At 39.0% G+C, this 20,822-nt stretch overlaps 1 protein-coding gene across 9 annotated transcripts in view; it reads left to right on the top strand.

Moving 5' to 3' along the window:
- Positions 1-19,880, top strand: part of LOC139555316 (kazrin-like) — a 301,708-nt gene extending 281,828 nt beyond the window's left edge. For 2 of the 9 annotated variants that reach the window (XM_071369041.1, XM_071369049.1), the window contains 11 exons: positions 2,304-2,474; positions 3,636-3,816; positions 4,424-4,557; positions 4,878-5,004; positions 8,507-8,712; positions 8,991-9,109; positions 9,183-9,414; positions 17,608-17,709; positions 17,932-18,098; positions 18,199-18,310; positions 18,486-19,880. In XM_071369041.1, coding sequence (XP_071225142.1) covers positions 2,304-2,474; positions 3,636-3,816; positions 4,424-4,557; positions 4,878-5,004; positions 8,507-8,712; positions 8,991-9,109; positions 9,183-9,414; positions 17,608-17,709; positions 17,932-18,098; positions 18,199-18,310; positions 18,486-18,686 — 1,752 coding nt within the window. In that variant the 3' untranslated portion in view covers positions 18,687-19,880. Of the gene's footprint in view, positions 1-2,303; positions 2,475-3,635; positions 3,817-4,423; positions 4,586-4,877; positions 6,909-8,506; positions 8,713-8,990; positions 9,110-9,182; positions 9,415-17,607; positions 18,099-18,198; positions 18,311-18,485 lie in introns of those variants that run through there. The other 7 variants (XM_071369055.1, XM_071369080.1, XM_071369024.1 and 4 more) reach the window with 6 other exon arrangements.
- Positions 19,881-20,822: the final 942 nt, after the last annotated feature.

The following is a 20,822-nucleotide window of genomic DNA, read 5'->3' as shown; positions in this document are numbered from 1 at the left end:
GGTACAATCACATTTACTCTCAACTACGACCAGCACCGAAAGGTACAATCACATTTACTCTCAACTACGACCAGCACCGAAAGGTACAATCACATTTACTCTCAACTACAACCAGCACAGAAAGGTACAATCACATTTACTCTCAACTACGACCAGCACAGAAAGGTACAATCACATTTACTCTCAACTACGACCAGCACAGAAAGGTACAATCACATTTACTCTCAACTACGACCAGCACAGAAAGGTACAATCACATTTACTCTCAACTACGACCAGCACAGAAAGGTACAGTGCGCTCAACCCTGACCAGCACCGAAAGGTACAGTCACATTTACACTCAACTACGACCAGCACCGAAAGGTACAGTCACATTTACACTCAACTACGACCAGCACCGAAAGGTACAGTTACATTTACACTCAACTACGACCAGCACTGAAAGGTACAGTCACATTTACGCTCAACTACGACCAGCACAGAAAGGTACAGTGCACTCAACTACGACCAGCACAGAAAGGTACACTCACATTTACGCTCAACTACGACCAGCACAGAAAGGTACACTCACATTTACTCTCAACTACGACCAGCACAGAAAGGTACACTCACATTTACTCTCAACTACGACCAGCACAGAAAGGTACACTCACATTTACTCTCAACTACGACCAGCACAGAAAGGTACACTCACATTTACTCTCAACTACGACCAGCACCGAAAGGTACACTCACATTTACGCTCAACTACGACCAGCACAGAAAGGTACACTCACATTTACTCTCAACTACGACCAGCACAGAAAGGTACACTCACATTTACTCTCAACTACGACCAGCACAGAAAGGTACACTCACATTTACTCTCAACTACGACCAGCACAGAAAGGTACACTCACATTTACTCTCAACTACGACCAGCACAGAAAGGTACACTCACATTTACTCTCAACTACGACCAGCACAGACAGGTACACTCACATTTACTCTCAACTACGACCAGCACAGAAAGGTACACTCACATTTACTCTCAACTACGAGCAGCACAGAAAGGTACACTCACATTTACTCTCAACTACGACCAGCACAGAAAGGTACACTCACATTTACTCTCAACTACGACCAGCACAGAAAGGTACACTCACATTTACTCTCAACTACGACCAGCACAGAAAGGTACAATCACATTTACTCTCAACTACGACCAGCACAGAAAGGTACACTCACATTTACTCTCAACTACGACCAGCACAGAAAGGTACACTCACATTTACTCTCAACTACGACCAGCACAGAAAGGTACACTCACATTTACTCTCAACTACGACCAGCACAGAAAGGTACACTCACATTTACTCTCAACTACGACCAGCACAGAAAGGTACAATCACATTTACTCTCAACTACGACCAGCACAGAAAGGTACACTCACATTTACTCTCAACTACGACCAGCACAGAAAGGTACACTCACATTTACTCTCAACTACGACCAGCACAGAAAGGTACACTCACATTTACTCTCAACTACGACCAGCACAGAAAGGTACACTCACATTTACTATCAACTACGACCAGCACAGAAAGGTACAGTGCACTCAACTACGACCAGCACAGAAAGGTACACTCACATTTACTCTCAACTACGACCAGCAGCCGTGGGAAAAGTAGCCAATTGTAATACTTCAGTGAAAGTAAAGATACCTTAATAGAAAATTACTCAAGTAAAAGTCACCCAGTAGAATACTACTTGAGTAAAAGTCTAAAAGTATTTGGTATAAAATATACTTAATTTTCTTGTTTTTTTTATTTACGGATAGCCAGGGGCACACTCCAAATCTCAGACATAATTTACAAACAAAGCATGTGTGTTTAGTGAGTCCACCAGATCAGAGGCAGTAGGGATGACCAGGGATACTCTCTTGATAAGTGTGCGAATTGGACCATTGTTCTGTCCCACTAAGCATTCAAAATGTCTTAATTACTTTTGGGTGTCAGGAAAAATGTTTGGAGTAAAAAGTACATTTATTTTCATTAGGAATGTGGTGAATTAAAAGTTGTAAAAAATATAAATAGTGAAGTAAAGTACAGATACCCCCAAAAACCACTCAGATTTATGCTCAACTACAACCAGCACCAAAATGTACACTACATCCACTATACAGTAGCCAGATACTCTCCAAACTAGGATAAAATAGGATAACTAACACACCAGGGCTTCATTGAGCAGTCATGTGCTCACACACTGGTTTTAGGAAATGCTGGGAGTGTGAAGATTGACAGTATCTGTGTTCTGTACTGTAGGAGAGTGAGGATGCAGTGAAGGCCCTGGCTAAGGAGAAGGACGTGCTGGAGAGGGAGAAATGGGATCTGAGGAGGCAGACCAAAGAGGCCACAGAGCAGGCCTGCATCCTGCGCTCTCACATGGACATTAAGGAGAACCGCATCAAAGAGCTGGAGGCTGAACTCACCATGGTGAGACGTACACTCACACACACGCACACTGATTCACACACACATGAGCACATGCACACACCCACACACACACCAATATGCACTGACACCCACAGGTTTTGCTCTGAATTGGAATTCCTGCATTTTCTTCCTTGTTAAGGTACCCTTTAGAGTCTGTTGTCTTGCCTGACTGACAGATGGACTCATTATTCAGTCCATGTCCTTAATCCCTCTCCACTGCCAGACAACAGCAGTCAGCCAACAACAGCCAGTCAGTCCACCTACTCTGTGGGGCTCCTCTAACTCCTCACTACACACAGCAGTAGTAGCTGATAAGACTTCTCAGAGCTAGAATAGCCCATATCTCTGTCTCTGTCAAGTGCTCCCAGCCAGAGAATTATGCTAACCTTGATGGAATGATCTGTCCCATCTAATCCCACACATATTTCAACACACCCTGCAATTCCAAACATGTGCCTACACCTATAGGTGTAGCAGTGCTCCTATGTGTATACACACTGAGTGTACAAAACACTCAGAACACCTTCCTAATATTGAGTTGCACCCCTTTTTGCACTCAGAACAGCCTCAATTCACCAGGGCATGGACTCTACAAGGTGTCGAAAGCGTTCCACATGGATGCTGGCCCATGTTGACTCCAATGCTTCCCACAGTTGTGTCAAGTTGGCTGGATGTCCTTTGGGTGGTGGACTATTCTTGATACACACAGGAAACTGTTGAGCGTAAAAAAAACAGCAGCATTACAGTTCTTTACTCAAACCAGTTCGCCTGGCACCTACTCTCATACCCCATTCAAAGGCACTTAAATCTTTTGTTTTGCCCATTCCCGCTCTGAATGGCGAACATACACAATCCATGTCTCAATTGTCTCAAGGCTTAAATTCTTCTTTAGCCTGTCTCTTCCCTTCATCTGCACTGATTGAAGTGGATTTAACATGTGACATCAATGAGGGATCATAGCTTTCACCTGGATTCACCTGATCAGTCTATGTCATAGAAAGAGCCGCAAAGAGCAGGTCTATGTAAAGGAAAGAGCAGGTGTTTGTACACTCAGTGTATGTGTGTATGGTGCATCAGTGCATACATGCCTCTAAGCATGTACTGTATGTGCGTGTGTCTGTACCACTGTATCTTACCGCCCTGTGTGTGTATTTATGGCAGGCAAAACAGTCCCTGGCCACGCTGACTAAGGACGTGCCGAAGCGCCAGTCCTTGGCCATGCCCTCAGAGCCGGTGGTGAACGGCAGTCAGGAGTGGGCGATGCAGGGAGACCTGCCCCTCACCGCTGCCATCCGCCAGAGCCAACAAACACTCTACCACGGACACACTGTGGACCGCCAGGGTAGGCAGTGGTGTAAAGTACTTAAGTAAAAATACTTTAAAGTATTACTTAAGTAGTTTTTTGGGGTATCTGTACTATACTATTTATATTTTTGACAAATTTTACTTTTACTTCACTACATTCCTAAAGAAAATAATGTACATTTTACTCCATAAATTTTCCTTGACACCCAAAAGAACTCATTACATTTTGAGTGCTTAGCAGGACAGGAAAATGGTCCCATTCATGCACTGATCAAGAGAACATCCCTGGTCATGGACTCACTAAACACACATGTTTCCTTTGTAAATGATGGCTGGATGTTGGAGTGTGCCCCTGGCTATCCGTAAAAAAAGAAAATGGTGCCGTCTCTTTTGCTTAATACAAGGACTTTGAAATTATTTATACTTTTACTTTTGATACTTACGTATATTTAAAACCAAATACTTTTAGTATTTTACATTTTAAGTATGGATGGTCCTGGTTACCGAACCTACCTGGTGTTGCAAGCACCATTGCTCTGTCAACTGAGCTACAGAGGACCACTCTCTCACACACACAAACAAACAGCACAACCATTACAGTGGCTCAGTGTGAGGTGACTAATGTGTGTGTCTCTCCTCTCCAGCGGTGGTCAGGGTCAGTCCCTGTCACTCCCGCCAGCCCTCTACCATCTCGGACGCGTCAGCAGCTGATGGGGATCGGTCGTCCACCCCCAGTGACATCAACTCCCCCCGCCATCGGACACACTCCCTCTGTAATGTAAGAGCTGCCTGGCACCCCCGACCAAGTAATCACACCTCCGCAATTCTCTATAAGTACCTTTACTCCTCTTTGTTCCGTCTGTCTGTCTGTTTGTCTGTCTTTACCTGCTCTTTCAGTTGGTTTGGTTCTGTTGCAGTATTGGTTATTATAGTTCTGTGATTGAATCTGCAAGTCGTTTGAGTGAGAATCTCCTGTTTCATTGACTAACCCGAATGTCTGTCTGTCCTCTGCACTCTCTCTCTCTGTCCTACTCCCCTCTGCCCCTTTCACTCTCTTTCCTCTCTCCCCCCTACTGCCCTCTCCTTCCCCTGGCCTAGTCTATGGAGGACCTGGAGGACCAGAAGCGTAAGACTAAGAAGAAGGAGAAGATGTGTCTGGGCTCCCTCTCCCGGGTGTTTGCTCGGGGCAAGCAGCGCAAGTCAATGGACCCGGGCCTGTTTGATGGTACATCCATCCCTGATTATTACATAGAGGAGGATGCCGACTGGTGATGGTGTGTGTGGATTTATGTGTGGTTGTGTGCATGCGGATGTGCGTGTCTGTCTCTGTCTCTCTCTGTGCGTGTGTGTGTGTGTTTGACCATGTGCATGCGTGCGGGTGTGTTGCCGTATGTGCCCACAAGAAAAACCTGAGACAACTGCTGCCCCCAGAAAATGTATATTATCCTCAAAAATGTATGTATGTAAATTAAATATATATTTATAGATGTACATGTATGCATATGTATATATGTTTACATGCATATAAATATATACATGAGATAATTATGTGTGGACATGTTCATGCTATGTAATCTTTTATTTATCTTAATATATATGTGTTTTCTATAAGTGGAGACATGAAGGACTGGTGTGAATATGTTAATAGTAGTAAATCGGCACCTAGTGTTTGTAAATGTCTTTTGTCTATCAACTGTTTTATTTTATAGTTGCTTATATCATACTTTTTTTATTTAGAATTTTCCCATCCCCACTTAGTTGGCCAATTCTTTATATTCTCATGAAGATATGAATGAGGAATACCCTCCACATTGTGAATGGAGAAGAAGCACACTAGTATAACCCATGATGTTATCCACGAACAGAAGAACACTGGACCCGTGGTATCATTTAGTGATCAACATTGAAGTCTATGGAAAGACCATGTTTCTTATAGTGAAACTGAAAGAAAATGATAAGAATATGACAATCAGAAGGACATTTGATATTCCGGTTAACAATGGACAAGAAACATCCCACTGTACAGCAACAGTAAGGAGTTTGTGACACTGTAGTGTAGAACAAGTGAAACTGCTACAGCTGGGGGGAGCCGGCCTTATTGCTTATTCTGTCATAATGGATAAAAGGGGAGGAACAACACATTTAAATAGCTCATTGGGCAGCATCAACAAAAAGGATAGCCTTATAGAGGATGATGCTGTGAGTACCAGAGTGTCTGATGTGAATAGTGTGCTTTGTATAGATACATGTTTAGGAGAATAGGAATGTTAGATCGGTAGAGGATTGATATGTGCTTGTTTGTGTAGGCCTCCTGCTCTGTTCTACCCATGCTGAATGTTTCTGATAGACACTGACCGTTACAATCGGATCAATTGTTAAAGAATTATGGTACCCTGCCAGGCCTGTAGATGTGTTAAATCGATCCATATGCATTTCTCAGACTGAAAGCTGAAAACCAAAATAAGGTTTCAAAAACAATGGTAGTAAAAAAGTAGAAAACACACAAATGTATCAATGTATCTGATACACACACACGGTTTGAAAGCATTTTAAAGTGCCAAAGGTTCAAGTTAAATCTTTAACAAAACAAAGTCAGAGTAGATGTGTGTCACTGCCTTGTAAGATCGCTTTTGTCCTTATTGAGTTTAAAATGGACAACTATCTAACGTGCCAACGGTAAGCATAGGACTGTGCAGTAAAACCCCTGCATGATTACCTCTGCTGCTTTGGTTAGGAATCCATTAGTTAGCAGTGAAATGAGCAACCTCAAGCATCCTCATATTCCCTAAACTCCAAAACATAACCCGTTCCCATTTTCATTCTCTTGCATCATTCTGGATGCAATGACAGTTTTTGTTTTGCTCTTTACCATACAACCCTCCTAATTTCTTACATTTGTGATTATGATGATAATTTGTTTCATGTTTTGTAATTTAGGAGATGTTGCATAAAAGAGAAAATCTTTCAAAGTATTTTATTTAAAGAACAAGAAGTAACTTCAAGGGTAAGATAACCTGACCTGTCTTCAAATGTTGGCAGAGGATGAGGAGCTTTAACATCTTCAAAAATGAATATGATAAATGATTCAAATAAAATCATATTTTAAAATTAAACCAGCAACTAAATAACCATGTGGTGTTATTCTGTTCGATGTGTAATCTGTTCTTGTGTCTTGGTGTCTCTTTCCCTCTCAGGGGGCATGAATCCCTCCATCCCCCAAAAATAACTCCTCATCTGTGAATTACCAAGTGTCTGTTTCCACACTGTGGAGATCATTCATAAAACTATGCTCCTGAAGGAAAATGACCTCCTGCGCTGTCTTTTGAAAACCTACTGAAAAATTCATAGATTGTATTTATGTAGGCCTCACTCTCAGCATGTGAACAAGGCAGAAGACACACTTGCTAATCCTCCTGGATTTTGCCGCTTACTTATTTGTTTAAGACTTGGATAAACAGGTGGTAAATTCACAGCAGCAGTTAGTTTTATGAATAATGTGACCCATGTATTTTTAATGTGTCTCAATCTCTAATATTTGCCTATAGTGACAAAAAAATCATTCCATCCCCACAAGATCATTCAAACTCAACCATTTAACTGCAAACCTTAACCCTACTCACACAGTATTCACTGAACACTAGAACTAAAGAAAGGTCTGTCTTTATGAAATGCATACTAATAGTTTTCATTGTACCATTTAAAAATGTTTTCCTGGATTTATCAGTGCTTAAGTCACCTGCCCAGATGTGGCACCTGTTCTCAATCTGTAATATCCAATTTGTAGTGTGATGAGTTATTCTGTAATGTCATCATATTATGGCATCTAATAAGTCATCTGTCAGATAATAGAGACCTTAATAATACTCTGCTGTGGTGAATTACTCTGGCACCATCTAACGGCTGTATAGAGCAGTGACTGACTGTTCATACTAGTGCCAAAGCTGTTTTATGCTTTCTTGGTCCTGTCCATGTGTGAGACCCTCTGCCATTCAATTGATAATACTGCTGTCATGAAATGACATTAGATGTTAGCTGCGGGGGACATAATTCCAGGTTGATGAGTTGCCAAACAATCCAATAGGTTTCAGTAGACGGTAAATATTGTAGCCATGTCAATGTTTCAGAGGGATGTTAGTAATATCCTAGGTATACAGTGATATATATATCCTCCTCCCTTTTCTACAGTTAAAGGCCCAATGCAGCCGTTTTTATACCAATATCAAATCATTTCTGGGTACCTTTAATACATTTCCATTAAAATGGGCAAAAGTATCTTTTTAGCATGAAACTATTTTTAAAAGCAATAATTTTGCTGGGACTGTCTGGGAGTGGTCTGTGTGGAGAGGGGAAAACCGAAAACTAGCTGTTATTGGCAGGGAAGTTTGGAACTCTTTGTTATTAGTTTATTAACCAATTTAGCGTATGGCGTTGACACCATGGAAAGCCGAAACTCTCGCCCATGCAAACCTGCTGATAAGAAGATCCTGTGTAGATTGTATTTTCACCTAGCAACCATCAGAAAATAACACTGATCAAAAGTGTTTACACTTTTAAAGTGTTAGTTTCATCACCTGTTGTACAATATGATATAAAACACTGCACTGGGTTGATTTTGACTGCACTGGGCCTTTAAATTTGAGTTGGATGAGTCATTTTTGCCTCTCAATTCCTTTGACCCCAAACCCCTCCCGTCCTGTACTCCTACTTCCCCTGACCAATCCTGACAGACTCTGACAGCCTCTCCAGCCTATCGACACAACAGCACAGCCTATCAGATGGAGAGGAGCAGCTGGACCGCCTCCAGCAGGCGGAGCTCACTCGGAACATGCCCATGTCACTGTGGAAGGCAGGGGCAGTACAAGCCTGGCTGGAGGTTGTCATGGCAATGCCCATGTATATCCGTGCTTGCACGGAAAACGTCAAAAGTGGCAAGGTACGGCCTCTACGCTTCAACATGTAACAAGTACACATCCACTTTAAGCCTAATTTCAGGACTTGTTTTTATACAACCTGTAACGATGGTAATATTATTTCTAAGAATCCCTCGTCCTCCCAGTAAAACAGGAATTTCAGCTTCCTCATAGCATCTGCATTAAATGTAGTATTCCCTCGTCCATGCTTGCATGTGTGTGTGTGCCTTAGTGTAAGAGTGACTTTCAGTGCAGGTGTATATTGATAAGAGTGCTCTGGATGGGTGTCCCCTGGTTACAGGTGCTGCTGGGGCTGACAGACGAGGACCTGGAACTGGGACTGGGTATCAGTAAGCCCATGCACCGCAGGAAGCTACGCCTCGCCATTGAGGACTACAGGGAGGCAGAGGCTGGCCAGGGGTAAGCTGCAACACACACACACACACAACACACACACACACACATTACTAAGTGTGACCGCCTAAACTTTCAGGCTATCAAAGGCTGCAGAAATGGACCATCACTGGGTTGCCAAATCTTGGTTGAGTGATGTCGGGTTGCCACAGTATTCCCAAGCCTTCCAAAATCAACTGGTGGATGGTCGGGTGCTCAACTCCCTCAGCCGACGAGACCTAGAGAGACTCCTGAACGTCACCACAGAGTCCCACCAAAACAGCCTGCTCCTGGCTATACAGCTCCTGCAACTGATCAACTTCAACAAAGAGGTCAGAACTGTAGTCATATTACCAATACTGTGACATTAGAGTGACCACTCAGCCTCTCCTCACTGTGTACTTGTGTTGCTGTGGTTAGAATTGTAACAGTACAGTACTGTAACCGTATAGTAACATTACCGTATTGTAACCGTATAGTAACAGTACTGTATTGTAACCACATAGTAACAGTACCGTATTGTAACCATATAGTAACAATAGCGTATTGGAACCGTATAGTAACAATAACGTAGTGTAACCGTATAGTAACAATAACGTAGTGTAACCACATAGTAACAATAGCGTATTGTAACCATATAGTAACAATAACGTAGTGTAACCGTATAGTTTCAGTACTGTATTGTAACCACATAGTAACAGTACTGTATTGTAACCATATAGTAACAATAGCGTATTGGAACCGTTTAGTAACAATAACGTAGTGTAACCGTATAGTAACAGTACTGTATTGTAACCGTATAGTAACAATAGCGTATTGTAACCATATAGTAACAATAACGTAGTGTAACCGTATAGTAACAATAACGTAGTGTAACCGTATAGTAACAATAGCGTATTGTAACCGTATAGTAACAATAACGTAGTGTAACCGTATAGTAACAATAACGTATTGTAACCGTATAGTAACAATAACGTATTGTAACCGTATAGTAACAGTACTGTATTGTAACCATATAGTAACAATAACGTATTGTAACCGTATAGTAACAATAACGTAGTGTAACCGTATAGTAACAATAACGTAGTGTAACCGTATAGTAACAATAACGTAGTGTAACCGTATAGTAACAGTACTGTATTGTAACCATATAGTAACAATAGCGTATTGGAACCGTATAGTAACAATAACGTAGTGTAACCGTATAGTTTCAGTACTGTATTGTAACCATATAGTAACAATAGCGTATTGGAACCGTATAGTAACAGTACTGTATTGTAACCATATAGTAACAATAACGTAGTGTAACCGTATAGTAACAATAACGTAGTGTAACCGTATAGTAACAGTACTGTATTGTAACCGTATAGTAACAATAGCGTATTGTAACCATATAGTAACAATAACGTAGTGTAACCGTATAGTAACAATAACGTATTGTAACCGTATAGTAACAATAACGTATTGTAACCGTATAGTAACAGTACTGTATTGTAACCATATAGTAACAATAACGTATTGTAACCGTATAGTAACAATAACGTAGTGTAACCGTATAGTAACAATAACGTAGTGTAACCGTATAGTAACAATAACGTAGTGTAACCGTATAGTAACAGTACTGTATTGTAACCATATAGTAACAATAGCGTATTGGAACCGTATAGTAACAATAACGTAGTGTAACCGTATAGTTTCAGTACTGTATTGTAACCATATAGTAACAATAGCGTATTGGAACCGTATAGTAACAGTACTGTATTGTAACCATATAGTAACAATAACGTAGTGTAACCGTATAGTAACAATAACGTAGTGTAACCGTATAGTAACAGTACCGTAGTGTAACTGTATAGTAACAGTACTGTATTGTAACCGTATAGTAACAATAACGTAGTGTAACCGTATAGTAACATTACCGTATTGTAACCGTATAGTAACAGTACCGTATTGTAACCGTATAGTAACAATAACGTAGTGTAACCGTATAGTTTCAGTACTGTATTGTAACCATATAGTAACAATAGCGTATTGGAACCGTATAGTAACAATAACGTAGTGTAACCACATAGTAACAGTACTGTATTGTAACCGTATAGTAACAATAGCGTATTGGAACCGTATAGTAACAGTACTGTATTGTAACCGTATAGTAACAATAACGTAGTGTAACCGTATAGTAACAGTACTGTATTGTAACCGTATAGTAACAATAACGTAGTGTAACCGTATAGTTTCAGTACTGTATTGTAACCATATAGTAACAATAGCGTATTGTAACCGTATAGTAACAATAACGTAGTGTAACCACAAAGTAACAGTACTGTATTGTAACCATATAGTAACAATAGCGTATTGGAACCGTATAGTTTCAGTACTGTATTGTAACCACATAGTAACAGTACTGTATTGTAACCACATAGTAACAGTACTGTATTGTAACCATATAGTAACAATAACGTATTGGAACCGTATAGTAACAATAACGTAGTGTAACCGTATAGTAACAATAACGTAGTGTAACCGTATAGTAACAGTACCGTAGTGTAACTGTATAGTAACAGTACTGTATTGTAACCGTATAGTAACAATAACGTAGTGTAACCGTATAGTTTCAGTACTGTATTGTAACCATATAGTAACAATAGCGTATTGGAACCGTATAGTAACAGTACTGTATTGTAACCATATAGTAACAATAACGTAGTGTAACCGTATAGTAACAATAACGTAGTGTAACCGTATAGTAACAGTACCGTAGTGTAACTGTATAGTAACAGTACTGTATTGTAACCGTATAGTAACAATAACGTAGTGTAACCGTATAGTTTCAGTACTGTATTGTAACCATATAGTAACAATAGCGTATTGGAACCGTATAGTAACAGTACTGTATTGTAACCATATAGTAACAATAACGTAGTGTAACCGTATAGTAACAATAACGTAGTGTAACCGTATAGTAACAGTACCGTAGTGTAACTGTATAGTAACAGTACTGTATTGTAACCGTATAGTAACAATAACGTAGTGTAACCGTATAGTAACATTACCGTATTGTAACCGTATAGTAACAGTACCGTATTGTAACCGTATAGTAACAATAACGTAGTGTAACCGTATAGTTTCAGTACTGTATTGTAACCATATAGTAACAATAGCGTATTGGAACCGTATAGTAACAATAACGTAGTGTAACCACATAGTAACAGTACTGTATTGTAACCGTATAGTAACAATAGCGTATTGGAACCGTATAGTAACAGTACTGTATTGTAACCATATAGTAACAATAACGTAGTGTAACCGTATAGTAACAGTACCGTATTGTAACCGTATAGTAACAATAACGTAGTGTAACCGTATAGTTTCAGTACTGTATTGTAACCATATAGTAACAATAGCGTATTGTAACCGTATAGTAACAATAACGTAGTGTAACCACATAGTAACAGTACTGTATTGTAACCATATAGTAACAATAGCGTATTGGAACCGTATAGTTTCAGTACTGTATTGTAACCACATAGTAACAGTACTGTATTGTAACCACATAGTAACAGTACTGTATTGTAACCATATAGTAACAATAACGTATTGGAACCGTATAGTAACAATAACGTAGTGTAACCGTATAGTAACAATAACGTAGTGTAACCGTATAGTAACAGTACCGTAGTGTAACTGTATAGTAACAGTACTGTATTGTAACCGTATAGTAACAATAACGTAGTGTAACCGTATAGTTTCAGTACTGTATTGTAACCATATAGTAACAATAGCGTATTGGAACCGTATAGTAACAGTACTGTATTGTAACCATATAGTAACAATAACGTAGTGTAACCGTATAGTAACAATAACGTAGTGTAACCGTATAGTAACAGTACCGTAGTGTAACTGTATAGTAACAGTACTGTATTGTAACCGTATAGTAACAATAACGTAGTGTAACCGTATAGTTTCAGTACTGTATTGTAACCATATAGTAACAATAGCGTATTGGAACCGTATAGTAACAGTACTGTATTGTAACCATATAGTAACAATAACGTAGTGTAACCGTATAGTAACAATAACATAGTGTAACCGTATAGTAACAGTACCGTAGTGTAACTGTATAGTAACAGTACTGTATTGTAACCGTATAGTAACAATAACGTAGTGTAACCGTATAGTAACATTACCGTATTGTAACCGTATAGTAACAGTACCGTATTGTAACCGTATAGTAACAATAACGTAGTGTAACCGTATAGTTTCAGTACTGTATTGTAACCATATAGTAACAATAGCGTATTGGAACCGTATAGTAACAATAACGTAGTGTAACCACATAGTAACAGTACTGTATTGTAACCGTATAGTAACAATAGCGTATTGTAACCATATAGTAACAATAACGTAGTGTAACCGTATAGTAACAATAACGTATTGTAACCGTATAGTAACAATAACGTATTGTAACCGTATAGTAACAGTACTGTATTGTAACCATATAGTAACAATAACGTATTGTAACCGTATAGTAACAATAACGTAGTGTAACCGTATAGTAACAATAACGTAGTGTAACCGTATAGTAACAATAACGTAGTGTAACCGTATAGTAACAGTACTGTATTGTAACCATATAGTAACAATAGCGTATTGGAACCGTATAGTAACAATAACGTAGTGTAACCGTATAGTTTCAGTACTGTATTGTAACCATATAGTAACAATAGCGTATTGGAACCGTATAGTAACAGTACTGTATTGTAACCATATAGTAACAATAACGTAGTGTAACCGTATAGTAACAATAACGTAGTGTAACCGTATAGTAACAGTACCGTAGTGTAACTGTATAGTAACAGTACTGTATTGTAACCGTATAGTAACAATAACGTAGTGTAACCGTATAGTAACATTACCGTATTGTAACCGTATAGTAACAGTACCGTATTGTAACCGTATAGTAACAATAACGTAGTGTAACCGTATAGTTTCAGTACTGTATTGTAACCATATAGTAACAATAGCGTATTGGAACCGTATAGTAACAATAACGTAGTGTAACCACATAGTAACAGTACTGTATTGTAACCGTATAGTAACAATAGCGTATTGGAACCGTATAGTAACAGTACTGTATTGTAACCATATAGTAACAATAACGTAGTGTAACCGTATAGTAACAGTACCGTATTGTAACCGTATAGTAACAATAACGTAGTGTAACCGTATAGTTTCAGTACTGTATTGTAACCATATAGTAACAATAGCGTATTGTAACCGTATAGTAACAATAACGTAGTGTAACCACATAGTAACAGTACTGTATTGTAACCATATAGTAACAATAGCGTATTGGAACCGTATAGTTTCAGTACTGTATTGTAACCACATAGTAACAGTACTGTATTGTAACCACATAGTAACAGTACTGTATTGTAACCATATAGTAACAATAACGTATTGGAACCGTATAGTAACAATAACGTAGTGTAACCGTATAGTAACAATAACGTAGTGTAACCGTATAGTAACAGTACCGTAGTGTAACTGTATAGTAACAGTACTGTATTGTAACCGTATAGTAACAATAACGTAGTGTAACCGTATAGTTTCAGTACTGTATTGTAACCATATAGTAACAATAGCGTATTGGAACCGTATAGTAACAGTACTGTATTGTAACCATATAGTAACAATAACGTAGTGTAACCGTATAGTAACAATAACGTAGTGTAACCGTATAGTAACAGTACCGTAGTGTAACTGTATAGTAACAGTACTGTATTGTAACCGTATAGTAACAATAACGTAGTGTAACCGTATAGTTTCAGTACTGTATTGTAACCATATAGTAACAATAGCGTATTGGAACCGTATAGTAACAGTACTGTATTGTAACCATATAGTAACAATAACGTAGTGTAACCGTATAGTAACAATAACGTAGTGTAACCGTATAGTAACAGTACCGTAGTGTAACTGTATAGTAACAGTACTGTATTGTAACCGTATAGTAACAATAACGTAGTGTAACCGTATAGTAACATTACCGTATTGTAACCGTATAGTAACAGTACCGTATTGTAACCGTATAGTAACAATAACGTAGTGTAACCGTATAGTTTCAGTACTGTATTGTAACCATATAGTAACAATAGCGTATTGGAACCGTATAGTAACAATAACGTAGTGTAACCACATAGTAACAGTACTGTATTGTAACCGTATAGTAACAATAGCGTATTGGAACCGTATAGTAACAGTACTGTATTGTAACCATATAGTAACAATAACGTAGTGTAACCGTATAGTAACAGTACCGTATTGTAACCGTATAGTAACAATAACGTAGTGTAACCGTATAGTTTCAGTACTGTATTGTAACCATATAGTAACAATAGCGTATTGTAACCGTATAGTAACAATAACGTAGTGTAACCACATAGTAACAGTACTGTATTGTAACCATATAGTAACAATAGCGTATTGGAACCGTATAGTTTCAGTACTGTATTGTAACCACATAGTAACAGTACTGTATTGTAACCACATAGTAACAGTACTGTATTGTAACCATATAGTAACAATAACGTATTGGAACCGTATAGTAACAATAACGTAGTGTAACCGTATAGTAACAATAACGTAGTGTAACCGTATAGTAACAGTACCGTAGTGTAACTGTATAGTAACAGTACTGTATTGTAACCGTATAGTAACAATAACGTAGTGTAACCGTATAGTTTCAGTACTGTATTGTAACCATATAGTAACAATAGCGTATTGGAACCGTATAGTAACAGTACTGTATTGTAACCATATAGTAACAATAACGTAGTGTAACCGTATAGTAACAATAACGTAGTGTAACCGTATAGTAACAGTACCGTAGTGTAACTGTATAGTAACAGTACTGTATTGTAACCGTATAGTAACAATAACGTAGTGTAACCGTATAGTTTCAGTACTGTATTGTAACCATATAGTAACAATAGCGTATTGGAACCGTATAGTAACAGTACTGTATTGTAACCATATAGTAACAATAACGTAGTGTAACCGTATAGTAACAATAACGTAGTGTAACCGTATAGTAACAGTACCGTAGTGTAACTGTATAGTAACAGTACTGTATTGTAACCGTATAGTAACAATAACGTAGTGTAACCGTATAGTAACATTACCGTATTGTAACCGTATAGTAACAGTACCGTATTGTAACCGTATAGTAACAATAACGTAGTGTAACCGTATAGTTTCAGTACTGTATTGTAACCATATAGTAACAATAGCGTATTGGAACCGTATAGTAACAATAACGTAGTGTAACCACATAGTAACAGTACTGTATTGTAACCGTATAGTAACAATAGCGTATTGGAACCGTATAGTAACAGTACTGTATTGTAACCATATAGTAACAATAACGTAGTGTAACCGTATAGTAACAGTACCGTATTGTAACCGTATAGTAACAATAACGTAGTGTAACCGTATAGTTTCAGTACTGTATTGTAACCATATAGTAACAATAGCGTATTGTAACCGTATAGTAACAATAACGTAGTGTAACCACATAGTAACAGTACTGTATTGTAACCATATAGTAACAATAGCGTATTGGAACCGTATAGTTTCAGTACTGTATTGTAACCACATAGTAACAGTACCGTATTGTAACCATATAGTAACAATAACGTAGTGTAACCGTATAGTAACAGTAACGTATTGTAACCACATAGTAACAATAGCGTATTGTAACCGTATAGTAACAGTATAGTATTGTAACCGTATAGTAACAGTACTGTATTGTAACCGTATAGTAACAGTAACATTTTGTAACCGTATAGTAACAATAGCGTATTGTAACCGTATAGTAACAATAGCGTATTGTAACCGTATAGTAACAATAGCGTATTGTAACCATATAGTAACAATAGTGTATTGTAACCGTATAGTAACAGTAACATTTTGTAACCGTATAGTAACAATAGCGTACTGTAACCGTATAGTAACAGTAACATTTTGTAACCGTATAGTAACAATAGCGTATTGTAACCATATAGTAACAATACAGTATTGTACCATATAGCAGCAGTACATTATTGTAACCGTATAGTAACAATAGTGTATTGTAACCGTATAGTAACTGTATAGTAACAATAGTGTATAATAACCGTATAGTAGCAGTACAGTATTGTAACAATACAGTATTGTAACCGTATAGTAACAGAACCGTATTGTAACCGTATAGTAACAGTACAGTATTGTAACCATATAGTAACAATACCGTATTGTAACTGTATAGTAACAGTACTGTAACCGTACAGTAACAGTACTGTACTGTAACCGTATAGTAACAATACCATATTGTAACTGTATAGTAACAGTACCATATTGTAACCGTATAGTAACAGTACCGTATTGTAACCGTATAGTAACAGTACCGTATTGTAACCGTATAGTAACAATACCGTATTGTAACCGTATAGTAACAGTACCGTATGTGTGTTGTTGGTGTGCAGGTGCTGCAGGCTCGCCGGGCCCAGTGTGAGCACCTGCACCAGGACCCTGTAGTTTGGACCTGCCACAGAGTCATGAAGTGGATCAGAGACATAGACCTAAAAGTGTGTCTTTCTCCTACAACAGAAACATCAGAATAGACCTGGATTCCGTTCTGACTGTCTCCGTTTTGGGGTCAATAGACTGGTGTATACTCTGTTTACATCCTGATAGGGGAGGATGAGTAAAATTGAGACAAGTTGCTTGTTTGCCATTGTTGTTCTTGAATAAATCGGAAAACGTCCTCTGTCTCGCTAAACATTCTGTTTCTATGTCCCACTGTCCAGGAGTATGCTGACAGTCTCCATGGCAGGGGAGTCCATGGTGCTGTGCTGGCTCTGGACCCCTCCTTTGATGCAGATGCCATGGGCAGGGCCCTGGGAATCCCCAGCCACAAACACATGCTCCATCGGCACCTATATGAGGAGATGAAGGCTCTCGCCAACCCTGCCAGGTGATTAGTCTTAGCAATAGTAATAAGTGGAATGTTTTGTTGAGGAAGTGTTTACAGCAGTGAGCTCAATTAAATCTCCCCTCCTTCCTACTACTTGCAGGCATAGTAGTGTTGAGCAGGATTGTGACGCGTCGGGAACCCCACCACAATCACCTTCTGCTGTTAGCCGCTATAATGACGAGAGTGTGTCTATGAGACGAAGACCAGGCAAGGTAGCAAGAAACTACTTTAATAACAATTTCATTCAAGAAGACTCATAATAATACATGTTATAAAAATGGTAGTTATTCAAACTTGTACTGCGGATACTCAAACTGAGACTGTATTTTTCCACTGGGTAAAAGCACCGTTTTGCTTTGTGACTCATTCTTCCTTTCATTTTCCCAGAGTCCTCTAAGGTTCAGCCCAAAGACCGCCATTGGACGGGCCTTGGTTACCATGGCAGCTGTGGATCTCTGCCCAGAGAGGCGCGGGTGCAGGCTGTGCCCAGGACGAAGGGCAGTCCCATGCACACCTACAACAGTGTTGAGATCACCAATGTCTAAACTATGCAGAGCCACCAAGGATTTCAATGCAGTTTCCATTTAGCCTGAGGTGGATACTGGTGGTTGGACTCAGAATCAACATAATACCTGCTTTAAGACAGTCTAAGTTTTCATCTTAATTTTTGGAATTAAAATCTTTTTCAATTTTAGAGACATTTTCTTTATTTTGTTCTACAGTAAATGTCAATAGATCAGTGGACGTAATGCCTTATGTTTGAATCGGGAAAATTCTGAAAATGTGGTAACATTCAATTCCACATTGCAGCACTGGTGCCATGTTTCCTTTCTAAGAATGAACATCACAACATTTCTTTATCAAGACATCTGCTGTAACATCTATCAAGAAACAATACGCTAATAATGTGTTTCCGCATATCAAACTAAAAAATATTGACGTGTAAAAGAAAAAGTCACTTCTGGGCATTAAAACAAACCATCCCAAGTCCATGGAGGCTGAAAGTGGTCTGTTCCTGATGTTGATGAAAATGTAGCCTTGCGAGGAGGACACATGGAAGGAAGATGTACGCCTGATGTCCTGGTTCTTTGATGTCTTTGCCCTGTTTCCTGTATCTCACTGTCTGGCCTGCCTCCCCCTGCAGGGGTTTGATGTTGGCATGCCTGGGTTTCCTGTATCCCACTGTCTGGCCTGCCTCCCCCTGCAGGGGTCTGATGTTGGCATGCCTGGGTTTCCTGTATCCCACTGTCTGGCCTGCCTCCCCCTGCAGGGGTCTGATGTTGGCATGCCTGGGTTTCCTGTATCCCACTGTCTGGCCTGCCTCCCCCTGCAGGGGTCTGATGTTGGCATGCCTGGGTTTCCTGGCTCAAAAGTTGCAGATGACCACTACTTGGAACTTGAAACCTATTCTTTGGAACCCGCCATTCACTGGGTTCTGTGTAAGTTTATCATTACATTCTATATTGTGAGAGATAACTAACTGGCCTTGTGTTAAAGACAACAGCCGTGAAGAGAATTAGGTGTGGGGGAGCAGAGCTTTCTCTTTGTTCAAATAGCTCAAATGTGGCTAAGAGGTACAGATAAAAACCTAATCAAATGTTATTTGTCACATGCTTGGTAAACAACAGGTGTAGACTAACAATGAAATGCTGACTTAGAGGTCAGTTTCCAACAATGCAGAGTTAAAGGTAAAAAATGTAATAAAAATACAGACTACAGTTTGATATGTTTGTCATAAATATTCTTAACTTTACTGAAAGCAATAAAAGCACTTCACTTCCATGTGTCACTGTAAATATGGGGAACATACTCTATTACAATATTACTAATCAATTCATTAGAAGGTAAAGATTTAGCTATGTCTCTCTGTGTCACAGAGATTACAATGTTGTAAATGTTTGTACATTTTGCATTGCAGAAAATGAAGGACCTCAAACAAAGGAACAGTTAAATAATACCATACTTTAGAATGTCTTCACAGGACAGAATGTCAAGGGAAATCTTTGTTTTATTATCAATAACTAAATTATCTTTACCACACATGATTGTAGCAAGAGTGCATGAGCTGTATGCAGTATGTAGAGCACGTGTCAATCTCATTCCACGGAGGGCCGAGTGTCTGCAGGTTTTTGTTCCACCCTTGTACTTGATTGATGAATTAAGGTCACTAATTAGTAAAGAACTCCCCTCACCTGGTTATCTAGGTCTTAATTTAAATGAAAAACCGCAGATACTAGGCCCTCCATGGAATGAGTTTGACACCCCTGATGTATACCGTACAACAGTACAACAGTATATTTCACCACTGCATTCCACAGCCATGTCTCTATATGCAAACAGCTGGAGGGGGACTAGAACCAGAGGAAGACAAGTCTGTCAGCTATGGGCGTCACCCCAGCACCCTAGTGAACACAGTCATATAGAGATACAAAGCGGGAACATTAGACTAGTTCAAACTAGTTAACTGTGGTTGTGAGATGTGGTTTGAACATCAATGGCTTATGTGTTACGGAAAACACACACTATACTGTTGACTTTGTTATGGTGTCACAATCTACTTTCAAACAAGCAATTCCCATCCATATAAAGTCAGACTACTGACAACAGAACAGAGGGGCAATTTCCATTAAATGAGAAAGAGAGTTTATATTGTATGTTTTCAAATAGATGCTTATTAAGTAATAATGTACATTGTGACACTGCTGATTTTTATTTACATTATGG

The sequence above is a fragment of the Salvelinus alpinus genome, chromosome 2 (genome assembly GCF_045679555.1).
Source record: "Salvelinus alpinus chromosome 2, SLU_Salpinus.1, whole genome shotgun sequence".
In the NCBI taxonomy this organism is placed as follows: domain Eukaryota; kingdom Metazoa; phylum Chordata; class Actinopteri; order Salmoniformes; family Salmonidae; genus Salvelinus; species Salvelinus alpinus.
The sequence above is the reverse complement of the archived record's forward strand: the minus strand, read 5'-3'. Positions and strand labels throughout refer to the sequence as shown.